At 44.0% G+C, this 17,797-nt stretch overlaps 1 protein-coding gene across 1 annotated transcript in view; it reads right to left on the minus strand.

Annotated features, from left to right (window-relative positions):
• The window catches only part of PRKCH (protein kinase C eta), a 203,026-nt gene that overhangs the window by 86,574 nt on the left and 98,655 nt on the right, over nucleotides 1-17,797 (minus strand). Inside the window, exons 3-5 of the mRNA XM_037031633.1 lie at nucleotides 6,062-6,212; nucleotides 4,290-4,324; nucleotides 683-771 (exon numbers count right to left, since the gene is read on the minus strand). Of these exons, the coding sequence (XP_036887528.1) occupies nucleotides 683-771; nucleotides 4,290-4,324; nucleotides 6,062-6,212 (275 nt within the window). The remainder of the gene's footprint in view (nucleotides 1-682; nucleotides 772-4,289; nucleotides 4,325-6,061; nucleotides 6,213-17,797) is intronic.

Consider the following 17,797-nt stretch of genomic DNA (forward strand, 5'->3'; position numbering starts at 1 on the left):
CTGCGGCCAGGAATGAGTTCCAGAGTCGGACACTGCAATTCTCCTGTGACTCCACAGCCATTTGCCAGCAATAATCCTGCTTTCTACCTCCAGAATTTAGAATAATGCCTACCCCAGCTCAAGCGATGCCAGGTGGCCAGGGCGAGGGCCAAGCACTTACCTACAGATATACATCCTTCCTGAAATGTCTTGAGAGGCTGGCAGAAGCCAACAGGCATTTCAGTTAGGAAGCGCTGTTTACAGTTAACAGCATACGCATCACGTCATTCCGCCTGGTTTAACCGTTGCAACACTTCAGGAGGGAAGCACTGATCTCATTTCAAGAATGAGGCTGAGAGGGAAGCTAGCTAGCAGGGGATGCTTCTCTGTTCCTATCCTCATCATCTGATGCCAAACGCAGGGACCTTTTCAGTCCTCCAAAGCCCTCTCCAAATTAAAGAACTGAATCCCTACAGCTTATACTCAGCTGATCACTAATGGGATCATCTCAAGGACGGGCCACGCACAAACGCCATAATTTAAAAAGGAGAGATGTTCCAATTCTGACCCCACCCTTGGCTTCAAAGAGTGTGGCAAGAGGAGGGAGAAAAGGAGAAAAAGAAAGTGGGAGAGAGAGAGAGAAGGAGAGGGACAGGGAGAGAGATCACCCAGGCACCTAATCAGCAAACCGCTAGCCTCTTACCTTCGCATCCACTTTGTTAATGTTGTTTTGGCAAGTGCAGGCTGTAACAATGAGATGATGGCAGCGCTTATGGACGACACAGGTGCACACTAGGAGATTAAATCCACAGTTACATATTTACTGGAGGCTCTCGGTCCAGGCAGTTACACTAGCGTCCACCAGGGCTGTCCCAAGCCAAGGTGCCTGCCTGGGAAGGCTGGCCACGTGACACACGACAGCAGCCAGTGCTCTGGCCCTGGTCTGTCACCATCATTCTAATTCCAGTCTTTACTCACACTTAAACTACTCCTGTTCAAACCCGGAGCTTCCTTCACGCTCCCTGGCTTTTAGCCTTCCCATACCCCTCTTCAGAGGAATCTCCTGAGAGTATGGTTTCGGTCACCTCACCCCGGGGGCTGCACCTTCAACGGCACTTCACTGTCAATCAACAGAGTTCAAACCTCCCAGCCAGGTTGTAGGCCCCGCAGAGCCTACCCCAGGCTTACCTGTCTCCTTTCTTCTATGGGACTTATTTGTTCCAATGAAAACTAGACTCCCAGAAGCAAGGCTTCACCCTCTCCACCCCATGCACTGTCTATGTCCTTCTCGATCCTATTATTTCACTAAATCTTAAGTTTATTATAAGATACAACTTAAAAAAAACTCTCTTCCATGAAAATAGGACCCCTGGCTACCCTTCTAGACTGAGACCATCTTTCCTTTCTCTCATCTCCTGCCCTGTGCCTGTCCCCTCATTTCGGATTTTCCACAGATAGCCTCTAATGCCCTCAGAACTCCCACCCAGCACAGCGCCTTGAACAGAGTACGCATTCACTAAATATCTGCAGAATGACTCAATCAATTGTTTGGATATTTAGAGCTCTGAGTAACTTTTTCATTTTCATCTAGACCACTGACAAAGTGCAGACCAAGTCCAGCTTGCCATTCAAGGATGAGCACGTGCAACAAAGCAGTAGGAAAGTACACATCACTTCTAAGATCTTTCAAGACATGGGGAAGTTTCTGGGATTAAATACATAAAGAGAGATGACATGTCAGCAAAAGCAACATACTTTAAAACAAACACAGCTTTCATCAGACTGAATTCTCAGAAGAACCCGAGTGAAAGTTACCAGAGAACTGGTTTTTTTTATATGAGGGGACCTGAAAATCGTCATCCACGTAGAAAAGCTGTATATTCTAAGTATTTGAGCTTTTTGTCGGTTAGCTTGGCTATAGCTTTGTTGATTTTATTGATCCTTTCAATGAACCAGCTTTTGATTTATAGATTTTTCTCCACTGTTTTACTAATTTGAAATTTACTGATTTCTGCTCTCATTTTATTTTTTCCTGCTTACTTTATTTAAGCTTAAGTTTCTCTCCTTTTCCTAGTCTCCCATGATGAAACTTACATGATTAATTTTTAGCTTTTTCTTCTTTTCTAATGTGAGCATTCATTACTGTAAATTTTCCCTCTAAGCACTGCTTTCACTGAATCCCACATATTTTGATAAAATGTACAGTTGACCCTTGAATACCGTGGTGACCAGGGGCACTGACTCCTCGTGCTGTTGAAAATCCATGTATAACTTTCAAGTCCCCCCAAACTTAACTTGTTCCTCTGTATCTGCAGGGCATTAGTTTCAGGACTGTCCTCTTCCCCAGCCAAGACCAAAATCCACGGATGCTCAATTCCCTTTATAAAGGGGCGTGAATCAACGATTCACTCAGTGTGCTGCATCTGTGAACACCTGGCCATGGACAGAGCAGCCCAGGTGTTCACTGAGAACAACCTGTGTCTAAGGAGACCCATGTGTAAGGGGGCCCAACGGTTTTAAAACTATGGTGTTCAAGGGTCAACTATACTTTTGTTTTCATTGGGTTCAAAATATTTTTTATTTTCTCTTCAGCCTTCTTTTACTCATGTGTTCTTTAGAATGTGTTATTTAGTCTCCAAATATTTGGGTGATTTCCAGTTACCTTTCTTTTCTTCATTTGTAGTTTAATTCCATTGTGGTCTAAGAAGATACTTTTTAATGATTTCTATTCTTTTAAATTGGTTCAGATTTGTTTTGTAGTCCCGAACGTGGCCTATGTTGATAGAGGTCCCTCGTGAACTTGAGAAGAACGTGCACTCCGCAGTTGTTACGTGAGAGTGCCCCACACACGTCGCTTGGCTGATATCCTCACAGTCATGACACCCTCGCTGACTTTCTGCCTGAGTTACTGCAATCGTGGATTTGCCTACATATCCTTGCAGTTTTACCAGTTTTTCCTTCACATGTTTTGATGTCTGTTAGATATCCATATATTAGGAATCATGCCTTCTTGAACAATTGGCTTCTTTATTGTTACATAATGCCTCCCCTTATCCCTTATCATTTTCCTTGTTCTTAAGTTTGCTTCGTCTATTTGCTTTTAACTAGTGTAAGCATGGTATACCTCTCTCCAACCAGGTGTTTTGTTTAATATCCCTTAGCAAGATGGTGATCCACATTTATGTCTCCTGACCGATGTTCTTTTCTGGCGTTTTAACAGCAGGTGGCCCACTGAAGATCAGTCCATCAACTACCCTCACTCTATGCGTAAGACGGACCAGAGCTGACTGAGGGGCATAGCCCTGTGCTGGAGAGGTGCAGGCCAAAAAGTGACATCAACCTGTGACCTACGTTCTTATTGGGCCTGGGATTAATCATGTAAGGCCAATTACTGTTGTACTGATTATATACCCACTTTTTCTAAATTTTGAAACTCAACAGAATTGTTCATATCAAAGTCAAAATTAGATGCGAGAGTATGTCCTATTTCATTTCAAGGGAAAGAATGTTTTACCTCACCTTCTTCACAAGTGAAGGTAGGAAGGATTCCTTGGTTTACATGTAGGCTACCACTCTGGCATACGTGGTGCTGTTTTACCAGTCATCTGTAAAGTACCGATCAGGAGGGCACCCTATACGTAAGCCATGTGACGATGGGGAAGCCAGCAACCAGGGAGGCCCGAGTAAAAGACAAACCAACCCAGCCGGCTAACTGTCCTGAGGAAGGAGTCCTCCTTCACTTCCCCCTTTTATTTCACACCAGTTCTGCCTGAGCACCAGCAGGTGAGATTGATCTTAGAATTGTGAAAATCGAAATAAATCGAATGCATAATGACAAGAAAGATCGCTAATAACTTAACTTCAGACACCTCTCACATTTTTTTAAAAGTCAAAAAAGCCCCCTAGACACGAGCCTCTATTTTTAACCAGGTAAAGAGAAACAGCACAGTGCCTCTTCTCACCCCTCCTGGCAATGGGATGGTGAAAAGAAAATTATCTTCAAGACTCAACGGTGCTGCCCACAAAATGGCAATTTGCTTTTCGTGCTTTCATGCTATTGCAGAGACAAAACTTTCAACAACTAAACTTTATTAGGTATCGTGAATTTAAGAATAAAAACACCCCCTCTAGATTGTCTAAAACACACAGCCAAAATGTAAATAAAGCTAGAGAGTTGAATCCTACTGGGGTCTCATATGGCCTACAAAGAGTTATCACAATACTAATGGAATGCATCCTGTTTCCTCTTGGTACAATCACTTTTTAACATAGGAACAAGATTAAATGCAATTTTCAAAATGTTTTCTTACCTTGGCATTGATAACCCTGTTTCCCAAATACTCCCCTGTTCAAGACAACAGAGACAGAAATTACCATCAGATGAATATTTCAGCAACAATGCTCCTATAATTGCAGTGCTCAAGGAAAACACATTTTATCCGTTCACGTTTTACGAAAAACACATTTTCAGAGACGCAAGGATGATGCGCTTTCTGAGCCCTGGTTTGTTACCACAAGACACAGATGAAACCATCGGAAGGATTAGAAGGCTCCACACGATGTAAACAAATGGGTGGGTATTGGCAATTCTCACCCCACCCGCCCCTGCGGCAATCCCCCACCTCCCCACTGACAATCAACCCTCATCCGTATGTGTGTCTGAGGGTTCCGCAGGGGAAGCATCGCTCCACTACCTGACATACACAGGTGCACACACGGACACAAACAGGGGAGTCCAGCAGAACTCCCCTCTCCCTGAGCCCAGTGTCCAGTGTCCACAAAAGAGCAGAAGTATGGCCAAGGTGAGCCCGCCGTGCCCACCATCTCCATTCCTGTGTCTCTCCCCCTTCGAGGCTCTGGGTGACGGTGATTCTGGGCAAATTTGTATTCCCATTAACAAAGACCACACTTACTGAGCCCGTAGGATGTGCTGGCTAAGAGCACAGGCCCTGAAGCCAGATGGCCTGGGTATGATTTAAAGGCAGGTTGTTAGCTTCTTTGAGCCACAGTTTCCTCTATAAAAAGGGGTAATGATCACAGTACCTACTTTATAGGGTTATCATGAAAAGAAAAAGAGTTGATAATGTAAAATACTGAGAAGAGGGCCTGGCACTTTGAATGCTATATAAAAGTTTATTACATAAACAAAACAAAATTATTTACTCTATTTTACAAATGAGGAGACATTAATGGGTTACATAACTCGTCTGTGTTCACACATCTACTCGGTGGTGAGACTGGATTTCAGACTGTTAGCTGTGTATATGTAGCACACACACCAATGTGTGCGTATGTGCGAATGTGTGGGTGTGACTGAGACAGAGGAAGACAGAGGAAGAGAGGCAAGGGCGAGCAGGGCTGGCTGGGTGGGAGTTAATGTTTCCTTGGTGGAAAAAATGTAGTAAAATTAACAGGTAAGTTTCCATTTAGAACCTGAGTTCAGGTCATCGGTTGTCACCACAAATACCTACAGGGTAGGCAGGTCACATGAAAGAGGGAAGCAGACGGTGAGATATGAAAGAAAGCACTGAAGAGTCACCCTCTGGGACAGGCAAACCGCAGGGGGCGGGGGAGGGGGTGCAGCTACCAGACCGCACCGGCGGCTGCAGAGGAGGACGAGGGGCCCAGGGCTGCCTCAGCTTCTGATTTTTTCAGTAGAACATGCATTAGGTTGAATAACAATGAAAATAAAATTAAACTTAAAAAAATAAAGAACATGCAGTCGGAACTTCGTCCTAAAGACTGTGTGTCTGTGTGTCTGTGATAGCACATTGATAGGTTTTCTATTGACACCCAGTTTAGAGCCTTTAATTTAGATAATTTAGACTCTATTCTTGGTTAAAAATGATAGAAACACTAACCCTGGATTCTGACTGCTAAAAGGTATAAAATCCCAAGTCACTGTAAAAAGCGAAATACAGAGTGGTTGCTAGATATTCAGAAATTACTCTGAACCAGTACCTCTGCCTTAAAAAATATGACGGAGGTTTGCAAAACGATGTAGATTCCCGTTCCTGCTGGAGACACCAAACTGTTCTGAGATGGGAACTCTCAGGATGAAAGACGTCAGGGAACCTCTTACCAGATGAACTCCCTGCAGTGCGAGCAATAGGTGGGCTGCCTCAGGTAAGTGGCCATGAACTTGTGTCCGTTGATCTGGTGGACTCGCCTTCGCATAGCCCTTTGGCGCTTCCTGGTAAAATGTTTGAAGATTCGGTCTCTCTGGAGAGTAGCTGCACATTAAAAGAAAGGGGGGATAGTGTGTAATGTATCTACCTGCACCTAATGTCTGAGCAAGTCTGTTAGTTCAAAATATCCCCCAAAGTATTTTTTTCATTCTTCAAGATGCAAAACACCCCAGCAAATCATCGTGCTTTTCTACTTGACCTTAAGACTCTTAATTTTTAAGGTTAGATCCATGCAACCCCTGAGACTGCCACTGCCTGGTTACAATTGGCTTCTTTGGGGCTGTCTTGCCAGCACAGACCAGGGGCTCCCCAAGATTCCCACGCTCCTGTATGTCAGCAGCAAGGTCTCCCAGCCCCTGTCCGGCTGGTGGGACTCAGGTCCCTGGACTGGCTGCAACTACTAGCTGGTGAAACAGAGTTTCTCATTACTCTGCTTTCATTCTGACGTCCACACAGAATGAAGGAAGGACTTGCCTGCAGCTCAAGCAAGAGCAGCCTAAGAGCCCCAGCCCCAGCGCCACCTGTTAACCAGGAACAGGTAGGAAGTAACCTGGAATAGATGCAAAGTTCCTTTTCTAACATCACATTTTTTTCATAGTGGCTCCTAATCTGAAGACTCTGAACACAATGGCACCTTCTCAAGACAATAAATGTCTTCCACACAATTATACTAGAACTTTTCCCAAACGGGCAGGCTTGTGATTAGTAAAAAAAAAAAAAAGTGATGTCTTCAATATCGCTTTTAAATGAATCACTGAAGCAAAGGAAATTTAAGGAATCATGTAAGAATAATTTGCTAATAAATTTTCAAACCTGAAAGAGATTTTCATGAACATGCAAATGACCAAAATTAATTGAAGAAGAGCTAAATAAACCAAATACACTGATTTTGGGGGTGGGGGAGAAATTGGGAAAGTTTTCAAAGAACCGAATGTCAAAAACCACCCAGGCCCAGATGGTTTCATGCGTGAATTGTGTTAAGGTTTCAATGACAAGGTAATGTTAGTGTTTACACCTGTTTCAGAAAGAAAAAGAAAGAGCCCCGTTTTAAAGGAAACTGTGATACAACGCTAATCAGGAATGAAAGATATAACTGATACATTCTAAGATATAACAGAAAAAAATCAGGATTAACAGTCATTTTTATGTCACGAACCCCCCTACAGGGTTTAGTGAAGCCCACGGATCCCTTAGCAGAATAAAGCTTTATAATGTAAGAAAGTAAGATACATAAGATGACAAAGAAAATCAAGTATAAAAATGTATTTTAAGTGAGATAGAATTATATATATGTTTCTTCTATAAATTAATGAAATACTTAGTGACAGACCTGGTCATTATAATAATTTTGAAGTAGTGATGTGGGTAAGTTGCATTTCATAGTATCTGTGAAAAGCGTAACATAATACGAAAACAATCTGTGATTTCTATTGTTACAGCAGAGGTGCTGCTGATACACCACTATGGTTTGTTTACACATGGAAGACAATGCTACATCTACATTAGAGGTCACTGAAAATAATGGTGAAACTTTTTTTCTCATTATTTCTGGACCACCTGAATTCCAGTTTTGGACCCCAGGAAAAGCACTCCCATCTGCTTTTATATCAAGTTCACTCATAAAAACTGATGCAGGGTCTTCAGGATGGACGGCTACGTAATTACGAAGTGAATAGGGAAGCAATATAAGAAAATACTGGTGACTATTTTCATGTTTTGGAGTCTCTGCTTTCCTATCCTTTTACAGAGTCGCCAACACTAATGCACCTTTCCACTGAATAACAGCCTCTTTTCCTGTCCACCGCATCGACTTCTCAGTTTATTGGATGTGGTAGGGGATGCGATGAATGACTTAATAGGCGATATAAACTAACTGCAAAGTAAAATGAAAAATCTTACAACAGTCGAAGAATTTTCACGCAGTCTAAGGAAAGTGGTATTTGGAACTTCACACCCAAAGCCAACGGAAGGTAAGGCTCTGGCGGAGTTAGATCAGTTAACAACTGAACAAAAGAAATTTGATACGAAAATGGCATGATGATCATTTTAAGGGAGAATAATTTGATACAACATATAAGGAAAGACCCGTGAGAAATAATGCTGCCTCAAGTACTTGTTAAAAACATTGTATTTACCACTCTACTATAGAAAACCAAAAATAAAATAGTACTCTAAGAAAATAAAATTGTCTGAAAAAATATTTTGTTCTAAAAACAGTGCCTAGAGAAAAATAATACAACTTGTGCAATAGAATATTTTCACAATTGTAGTTTCCTTTTTCAAACTCCTTCTCCCACTTTTCAACTACTAACAAAATTCAGCCCTCGTTTTGAAGGATTCATTTCATGTACACTTTGCGCAGTAGCAATTACGCCCAGATAACCGGGAACATGCAAGCTAACTAGCATGATCTCAAGAGGAAAAATAAACCATGGTGACCCAGTGGGAATTTTGCCAGGGACATAACAATGGGTATATTACTAGAAAACGTATTATTGTATCTTATTCTAGTAGCAGGTGAAAGAAAATAAGTATGATCACTTCAACAAATGTTGAAAATTAAAATGGCATAAAAAATTTTGAAAAGACTAGAAGATAAACCATGAAGTGCTTTCCTCATAGGTTTCTTCCCAGGACTGAACGAGGTAATGCATTCAAAGAATCAGCACAGAGTTGGGCATGTCACCCTTGAACAGCTTGGAAACACCAAGGGCACACCACCCGCCCCAGGCAGTTGAAAATCCATGCATAACTTTTGACTCCTCCCAAAACTTAACTACTAACAGCCTACTGGTGACCATAAGCTTTACCAATAACATCAACAATGAACATATTTTGTATACTCTATGTTATATGTGTTATATACTGTAGTCTCACAATTAAGTAAGCTAGGGAAAAGATTTAAAAAAATCATTAAGAAAGCAAAAATACATTTGCAATATTTACTTAATTGGAAAAAAAATCCATGTATTACTGAATCCGTGCAGTTCAAACTTGTATTGCTCAAGGATCAACCATAATTTTTTTAAAAGATTTTATTTATTTATCTTTTAGAGAGAGGAGAAGGGAGATAGAAAGGGAGGGAGACAAACACCAATGTGTGGTTGCTTCTCACATGCCCCCACTGGGGAATGGGCCCCAAACCCAGGCATGTGCCCTGACTGGGAATCAGACCAGGGACCCTTTGGTTCTCAATCCACCGAGCCACACCAGCCAGGGATGTAATTTTTTTTTTTTGGTATTCAATTTCACAATACCTGTCTAAGTTTTAAATACACATTTTTTTTCATTTAGCAATTCAACTCCTACATTTTTTCCCCCTATAAAGAATACCAGACAGTGCCCTGGCCAGTGGCTCAGTTAGTTGGAGCATCATAAGGTTGTGGGTACACCACAAGGTTGTGGGTTCAATCTCCAGTCAGGACACATACCCAGGTTCTACTACCCAGTTGGGGAGCGTACTGGAGGCAACCGATCAATGTTTCTCTCTCACATCGATGTTTCTCTCTCCCCAGCCCCTTTACTTTTCTCTCTCAAATCAAGAAAATACATCCTGGGTGAAAATTTAAAAAAAAAGAATACCAGAAAGCAAGAATGTATCCTATACACATATCAATTGCTACATTCTTTTTAACAGTAAAAACTAGAGTCTATACCAGAAATCTCAAAGAATGAAACGCAGAAATAGCCAAAATGAATTTGGCTGAGACACCAGTGCTTGCAGAGGTTCTAGCACAGTTAAGAGTTTACCCGCTCCAGTTTTTGTTGCGTGTGTGAGTAGAATCTTTGGCAAGCAACCTAACTACTTCTACTCTCGGGTTTCACATCTATCCAGGGAAGATCAAACAAAGCCTTGCCCCCAGCCCCTCCGCCCCGTGGGGGCAGTGTCACAGTCAACATTCCTGGGAGGTTCTCACAATTTTAGAGAAAGGTCACCTAAGACAGAGTCACTCTATACTCTGCTTTATTCCTCTATACTTCCAGGAGCCGTTTGGTAATCACAAAAGGAACAGATTTTAATGTTCCCTTGTTAGCAGATGATAAAAACTGGCCTAATGCTATCCCCCTCCCCAACCTGTGTTTTCACTAGCCTGCTGCTCAGTGGTGGCCAATGCAGAACTTGTACTGAACTCCTCAGCACATCGCATCTAGATGCAGAAGAAACCCTCCCTGGGGCTCTAACTGCCAAGGACTGACTGACTTATCTAACTGCTCAGTACTACACAGATCGGTTAAAAGGTCAGCTCACTTGTGTTTTTAGTATCTCATACATCAACCCCCTCCCCCCCCGACTATCACCATAGCAATACCATACCTGTAATTTTCCAGGAGATTCCTTACAGACAGAAGGATTTAAGAAGAAACTGCTTGTGATCGTGGACAATCCCTTAATGCCTCTACTAACACCTTTTAGCCCTCCTGGAATACCCTTCCCTGTTTGTTTCTTAACTAGTGAACTTAAACTTATCTTGTATCTCCCTCGGAGATGAAGTGGCCTTTCCCAAATTCTGGATCAAGGTGAAATGTTCCCCCTACGTTGTTCCCACAGCAACCTGCCAGTGCACCTCAGTCTTCTCCCTTATCCACACTGGGGGCCGTGGCCCTTTCACCTCTGGGTCCCAGGCACCTCACTCACAAGCACTCCCTATGTGGTCATTGTCACACTTCCCTTTTCTGTACGTAGTCTTTTGCACGGGTGCCTCTTTTTGTTTGAAAAGCAAGCACGTGTTCACACACACCTGGGGATTTGCAAGACATTTGGTCATTTAAGAGAATGGGCCCCCATTGTCTCAAATGGCTTTCTCTGACACGGTTCTCTCGACTGACGCCGTGAACAGGAAGACAGAGCTTTCACCCTGCACATTGTTCACCTGAGTACAGACTCGCCCCTACTTTGCAGAGGGAGCTTCCTCGTTGTTTGCGCCCCTCCTGTTGACTTAGGACTGGGTTAAAAGGACGACTGAGGACTGTTTAATCCTGTCTTGCCTTAAACCAACCCGGGCTTTGAGAACGCTTTCAGGTCACATGTCAGTTGAACACGTCAGGCAACCCTGACATGCTTTGCAGCCAAAACTCGCATCGCAACTTCTGTTTTGCTCCTACGGTGCTCAGTGCCCCTGAGTAAACAGGAAGCTGGCCCAGTGCCCAGCGTGGAGACACATTCCAGGCTCCAGAGGCACTTGGGCCTGGAGCCCTGATCTGAGTTGGTTTTCACAAGCCAGTCCATCAACAGGGTGGAGAATAATAATGTCCAATGTAATGAAGAGGAACTATTTTGATATAAATTCCATTTTGTAAAATCTGATTGTGACCCCACACACTGTTCTGGAGAATTTTAGAACACATGCAATGAGGAGCCACCAAAAAACCCCAGGGTAAGTTTTTACTGCAAGAAGTTCTGCTAGACTTGAACCTGTGTTGCTAACGTGAGGCTCTGTTGGGGAGGAGGTTCTCTGAGGTCTCCTTAAACTGTTTTAATTTTATCTCAAAAACAGTAATAGCCTCTTCACTTTAGCCTTTTGTTCTACTTAGCTGACTTTCGGGTCTTGTGTCCCAGCAGTACAAGTCTCCCTGTGAAAGTACTTCTGAGGCATTCTCATGTGAGCCAGAAACAGAGCCCATTGCCCCTCACTTCAAATGACTGTGGGCAAACTAAATCTGAGAAAGAGAAATCTCTGACACGGCACTTTTTAATTTACAGAACTACTGATATAAAATGCCTAAAGGAAACAACTTCAATGATTCAGTGTCAAATGTCACTTTAATTTGAGTTCACTTAGTTTCAAAGGCGCTGGGCTTTACCACCATCTGTGGCATGTCTTTTAGGAGCCGCGCCGAGGAGGCTGTTCAGCCTTCTGACACAGCCTGCTGACAGTGTGGAGGTCAAGGGCACAGGACCGAGAGCCCGGCAATAACCCTGCCTCTCCCCACTTATAAACTGGGTGACCGTGGGCAAGTGGTTTCATTTCCCACGCTTCAGTTTCCTCATTTGTCCAACACGAAGGGCAAGAGAACCCTCCTCAAAGGGCCGTTCTGAGGACTTGCTGAGAATTGTAACATAATTAGAGAAGTGCCCAGCAGGCAGCGACTGTTACCAATTACAACTGTTGTTGAAACCCTTACTACAAACTACCATAGAGGTCAAAGAATAGAAAGGATTTTCAATTCAACCACCTAACTGCTTAGAAGAGAAATCAATACCTGGGAAACCATTACCTAGAGAACCCAAAGACCATGCCCGAGGTCCACCTCGCTAACTAGTGCCAGGCGGCAAGCACCTCCCCCCCTCGTTTTATCCCAAGGCTCTGGGTACCACGACGCTGCACTTTGTCCTTCGCTAACATTGCGTCCCCTGCAAAGTAATTCCTTTTCTGAGGAGGAAACGCAAGCTAACAGGAAGGCTAAGTGAGGTCAAGCAGCCAGGACAGAAGTGGGGACGCCAGACCCTATTTACTCTTGTCAAACTACCACGTGATGCTGTCAGATGTCTTTTCTTCTTCTTCCTGAGATACTGGTTTTATCATTTGTGCGCAGGGGAGGGGACAACTGTGAGAAAAACAAATAAGAAAACCTTTGAGTTGACTGAAAGTTACTGGTCAGGAAAGAATTAGAAAGTATCCTGTTGTTTACGGTCCCTCCGATGTGACCCTGAAAGGTAATGAGATACGGCATGGACAGAACTTTGCTCATTATCATCAAACACACACACAAGCACCCATCTGATTGCAACACGCTGTACATAAAGAATGATGCACAGCAGTTCAAACCTCGATGACTCCTGCCTGAGACAGTAATGACACGGACACAGAGAGATGAGGGCATGGAATACGCAAACGTGTAACTTAAATGAGTTTTTACAACAGGAACACACAGCCAGTGGGGGAGAGCATTTAGTGGGTGCTGAGTGATAAGAGAATCACAGGAGCTGCATACCCAGTCTTCTTAATTAAGAGAAATTTCATAAATGGGCTGAGATTAGCTGCTGTTTGGAAAAAAGGAAGGGCAGCTTAGTGAGCCAGGAGAGGGGCAGGGTCTTGGTACCAGTCACCAAGGCCGCAACAAAGGGTGTTGGTGACTTAAAACGGCCATGCAAAGCCCCCAAATGGCTCTGAGTAGTACGGGATCCTCTCTGGTTTTTGAAATGAGCTTAACCACATGACTCATAGTAATTTCCAAATTCAGATAGAGTGATTAGACTTGGTGTTTCATGAGGCCTGACTCTCCAGGAGCCACGCACAGGTGTTTCCCAGGGATCTGTCTCCCTCCGAGGAAGGAAGGTCAGCCCACATAAACACCTGCCATCACGCAAACTCCTGAACATAAAACTTGTGACCATCGTGGGCACAAGCAGGAGAGAAAAATAACGCTCCTAGACCAGCTCTCTTGACTAGGACTCGTGGCTCGTGGCACCATGAAGTCTGATCCTGCCCTCACACTTCACTCCAGCCTTCTCTGTCAGCAGAAAGGTGACCAGAAGAGGGCTTGGATGGACCAAATTCCATCAAAAGCCATGGGAAAGGCCTCTCACCCATTGTTACAAGAAGAGAGCTCTGTTCAAAGCACAAACTCTCCCTCTCCAATCCTTGAAGAAAGAGACCTTGGCCCCAGCATCTGGGTCCTCTCGCTATAATTTCTCTTTCACCAGCTTTTCTCTTCTACCCAACCTTTAACCGTCTGTGTATCCCCAGGTTCTTGTATGTCACCCTCCTGGTCTTTCTGGGTGCTCATTCATCCCCTCGGAGACCTCATACGTTCTCTTCGCTTCTAAGAACTGGCTGAACACTGAGGACTCTCAGGTCTGTGGCTCTAGCTCTGGTTCCTAACCACTAAACTTACTTCAAGTAGATTTTCAGAATCTCTCTACCGCTTGACATTTGCAGGCTGAACCCTCTTCCCACTCTTCAACCTACTCTTTCTCCTGGATAATAGTCCCCCCCAAAATTAAAAAACAACTTAGTGCTATCTCTGGACCCTTCTTCTCCACCCACAACCGATCGATTGTCAAGTTCTACTGAACCTACCCTGATCTGACTGGAGCTCTCCCTCCCTTGCTCACTGGGTACAGCTCATGCCTTCTTCCTCCTCTCATCCGGACTACGTAATAATTTCTAACTAGTCACCCTACATAAGTTTGTCCCCCTTTGAAATTCATCCTTAACTCATCTAGACATGCTTATGACATACAACTGGATCATGTCACACTCTTAGTAGGATGACTTCCACGCAACAGCCTATGTGAGCCTCCTGTTTGGAAGGCAGGCTTACTGTAGTTGTCCTGTTTGAACCACAGTAAGGTAACAGGGGTAGGTTTTCCCCAAAGGGTGGTGTTTCCACTATCCGACATCTGAGAGAAAGTTGAGTTCTCAGAGAGCAAAATGACTTTCAGGGAGGGCCTTAGTCAGGTGAAAAACGAGTCTTTACCCCCAGCCCTCACTCCCTGTTCTATGGACTTGAGGCTTCAGGGATGGGTTGTTTACAAGCTCCGCAAAGGCAGATTGAGGTAGGCCAGGAGTGAGGCCAGGAGTGAGGGCACACAGAGAAAATGTTAACCCGACATCTCTCTTATTAAGAGAGACCATCCGGTGCATGTTATTCTGTGTGCAGTTCAGTTTCTGCCTTTGGTTACATGATCCAGCCAGGCCTGAGCTCTGCCCCAGAGTGCACTGAAGGGGAGCCACCCCCGCTCTGGGTACTGTGGGAGACAGAGAAGGTCCTAGTAAAAGTGAGACTCCCAGAGGAAGGTGACCTGGTCTACCAGGTCTGGCCACATCGTCCAGGTGGCAGGTCTCCGTGTTGCCAACTTTGGAGAACCAGAGGTCCTTTTATTAAGAAATTAGAAGATCTAGCCCTGGCTAGGTAGCTCATTTGGTTAGAGCATTGTCCCAGTATGCCAAGGTTGTGGGTCAGGGCACATACAAGAATTAACCAATGAATGCATAAGTGGAGCAACAAAAAAAAATCAATGTCTCTCTCTCCCTCTCTCCTCCCCCCCTAGACCTGCTTCTCCTCTTTCTCTAAATCGATAAATAATTTTTTTAAAAAGCTAGAAGATCTTACACTTATCTACTAAGTCTGTTCAGGAGACACCAATGCCAACCTCCCTGACCCAACACCCTCTCTTGCCATGTGGGATCCTGCCCCTCCTGGGCTCTGAGGATCCCCACTCCATCTCCCTTTCATCCTGCCACGTGACTGGGCTCCTTGGGAATCCTCAAGGGACAAGGAAACTGGGACACATATCCTCCAGCTCCCATCTGTCATCACTTGCTGGCTGCTTCAGGGGATGAGGGAGTGAACCCTCCCCCATTTCCAGCCTTCCTTTGTGGTGGGGGGGGAAATGCCAGCAGGGCATCCATAGGGTGACTTGACACTTACCCGGCTCCCGAGTTCCTGTTTGTACTTTGCCGCCACACGCACTTCCCAACAAGCTGCTTCACACTCTTTGTGAAACGAGGTGAAGCATAAACAGAAAATTCTTACAATAACAATCTTCACCTAGCAGGCAACTTGTGCCTACTCCTCGCTGCCCACATCACTTAACGACAGAAATTCCCTCTTGTTCCCTAAGGTCCAATGCAAGACTTCTACAATTCCCTTCTGCAACACTGGTATAAGAATTGCTTCTCCGTTGCTGGGACTCTACCCATACTTCATTGCCCACCACTGACTTCATCCACGAATAGAACGCTAGCTGCCGCTTCTTCAGTGTTCAGTGTTTTGAAATGAACATTAAACATTGCTCAGTGGTCACAGCCACCAGCTCTCAGGGGAAGGAGGAAACGGGATTCTGTTCCTCCAGGTCTGGGTTGGATCGCTGCTCTCACCATCATCCTGACTCTGGAAAACAGCTCGAAATGACATTATCTTAACTCCAAGCTTAAGTTAGAGGCACTATCTGGGAATTATATGCTTAAAAATGGAAACACCCAATTATCTGGCCATTTTTCTGTTCTCCTTCATTACTAAATTTAACTGGGGAGAAAATGCTCTGCTCAGGTTATCTCCTGCCCCCCTCCCCCTCCCCCCCATAACCTTTAGAACTTGACATATGGAAACAATGAAGCCATCATATGGTTGCAGCGGGCAGGGCACGGGCAACATGTGAAATGTCTCATTTTGCTCTCTGGTTATTGTTTTGTGTGTGTGTGTGTGTGTAAAGATAAATATGATTGCTGTAGAAAACTATAATTTTTAAGCAAAAAAAGTTCCTTTTTAAAAATCGTCTTAAATCTTCCCATACTTTGAATCATTCTGAGTATCTTGTGAACACACCAAACACACACTGGAGAGACACAATGTTACACAGTAGTGTAATACTCAATGTGCTATTGTGCCAACTGCTTTTCACCCAAACACCTTCCTATAATTTTAGAATATTTTATTTGTTAGAACTGTTTTAGCTTTACGGTGAAATTGAGAGGGAGAAACTGCCACTTGTCCCACACCCACTGCCCTACACTGGCACAGCCTCCCCCATTAGCATCATCGCTCCCCAGAGTGGCGCCTTTGTCAGGAAGGAGGAGACTGCACGGGGACGTCATAGCACCCAAGGCCCACAGCTTACCTTACGGTTCACTCTCGGGCTTGGAAAATGTAAAATGGCATCTGTCCATCATTATAATATCATACAGAGTATTGTCACTCCGTAAAAATCCTCTGTCCTTTGCCTATTCATCTCTCCCCCTTCCCCACATCCTAAAACCACTGAACCATTTTTTTTTAAATAAAGATTTTATTTATTTATAGAGAGAGGGGAAGGGAAGGAGAAAGGGAGAGAGAGAGAAAAACATTGATGTGTGAGAGATATATCGACTGGCCTGCAACCCAGGCATATGCCCTGACTGGGAATCGAACTGGTGACCTTTGGGTTTGCAGGCCACACTCAGTCCATCGAGCCAAACCAGCCAGGGCAGAAAACCACTCAACTTTTCACTGTTTCTGGATTTTTGCCTTTTCCAGAATGTTGTATAGTTGGAACCATACAGCAGGTAACCTTCTCAGATTGGCTCCTTTCCCTTATTACTATTCATTTAAGAGTCTTCCTTGTCTTTTCATGGCTTCATCGCTCATTTCTTTTTAGCACTGAATGATACTGAGACTGCATTGTCCAGATGTACCACCATTTGTTTATCTTGTCACTTCCTGACAAACACCTTGGTTGCATCCAAGTTCTGGCAGTTCCGAATGAAGCTCCTTACTAACATCTGTGTGCAGGTATCCGTGTGGACGTAAGAGATTCATAAGTGGACGTAAGTTTTCCATATCTTTTAGAAAGTTACTCTGTTTTTATAGCATCCATTACTGAAGTTAGCATGGATCCATCGTGTCTTACAAAACGCACATCATCAAGTAAACGAATAGCATTAGCAGATCATTTCTGTGAAAGTAGGGTTTTCCTATTTGGAATCTCCGTATTTTTTCTCACTCACTGGAAACTTAGAGCGCTCTCTCCACCCACACCCCAGCCCCCAAGCTCAGGTTGGTCTTCCTTCCTCCCCAAAAAGATTCTTATACAAACAACCTGTCCAACCAAAAATCTTTTCCAGATAAACATGTGTTTCCTGCTGAGAACTAAAAGGATCCTGCCCCTGAGTTTGGCTAATTCCATTTCCCTTTCCATTTTTTTTCCT

The sequence above is a fragment of the Sturnira hondurensis genome, unplaced genomic scaffold, assembly GCF_014824575.4.
Source record: "Sturnira hondurensis isolate 20B ecotype Veracruz unplaced genomic scaffold, ASM1482457v3 Scaffold0021143, whole genome shotgun sequence".
Taxonomy (NCBI): Eukaryota; Metazoa; Chordata; class Mammalia; order Chiroptera; family Phyllostomidae; genus Sturnira; species Sturnira hondurensis.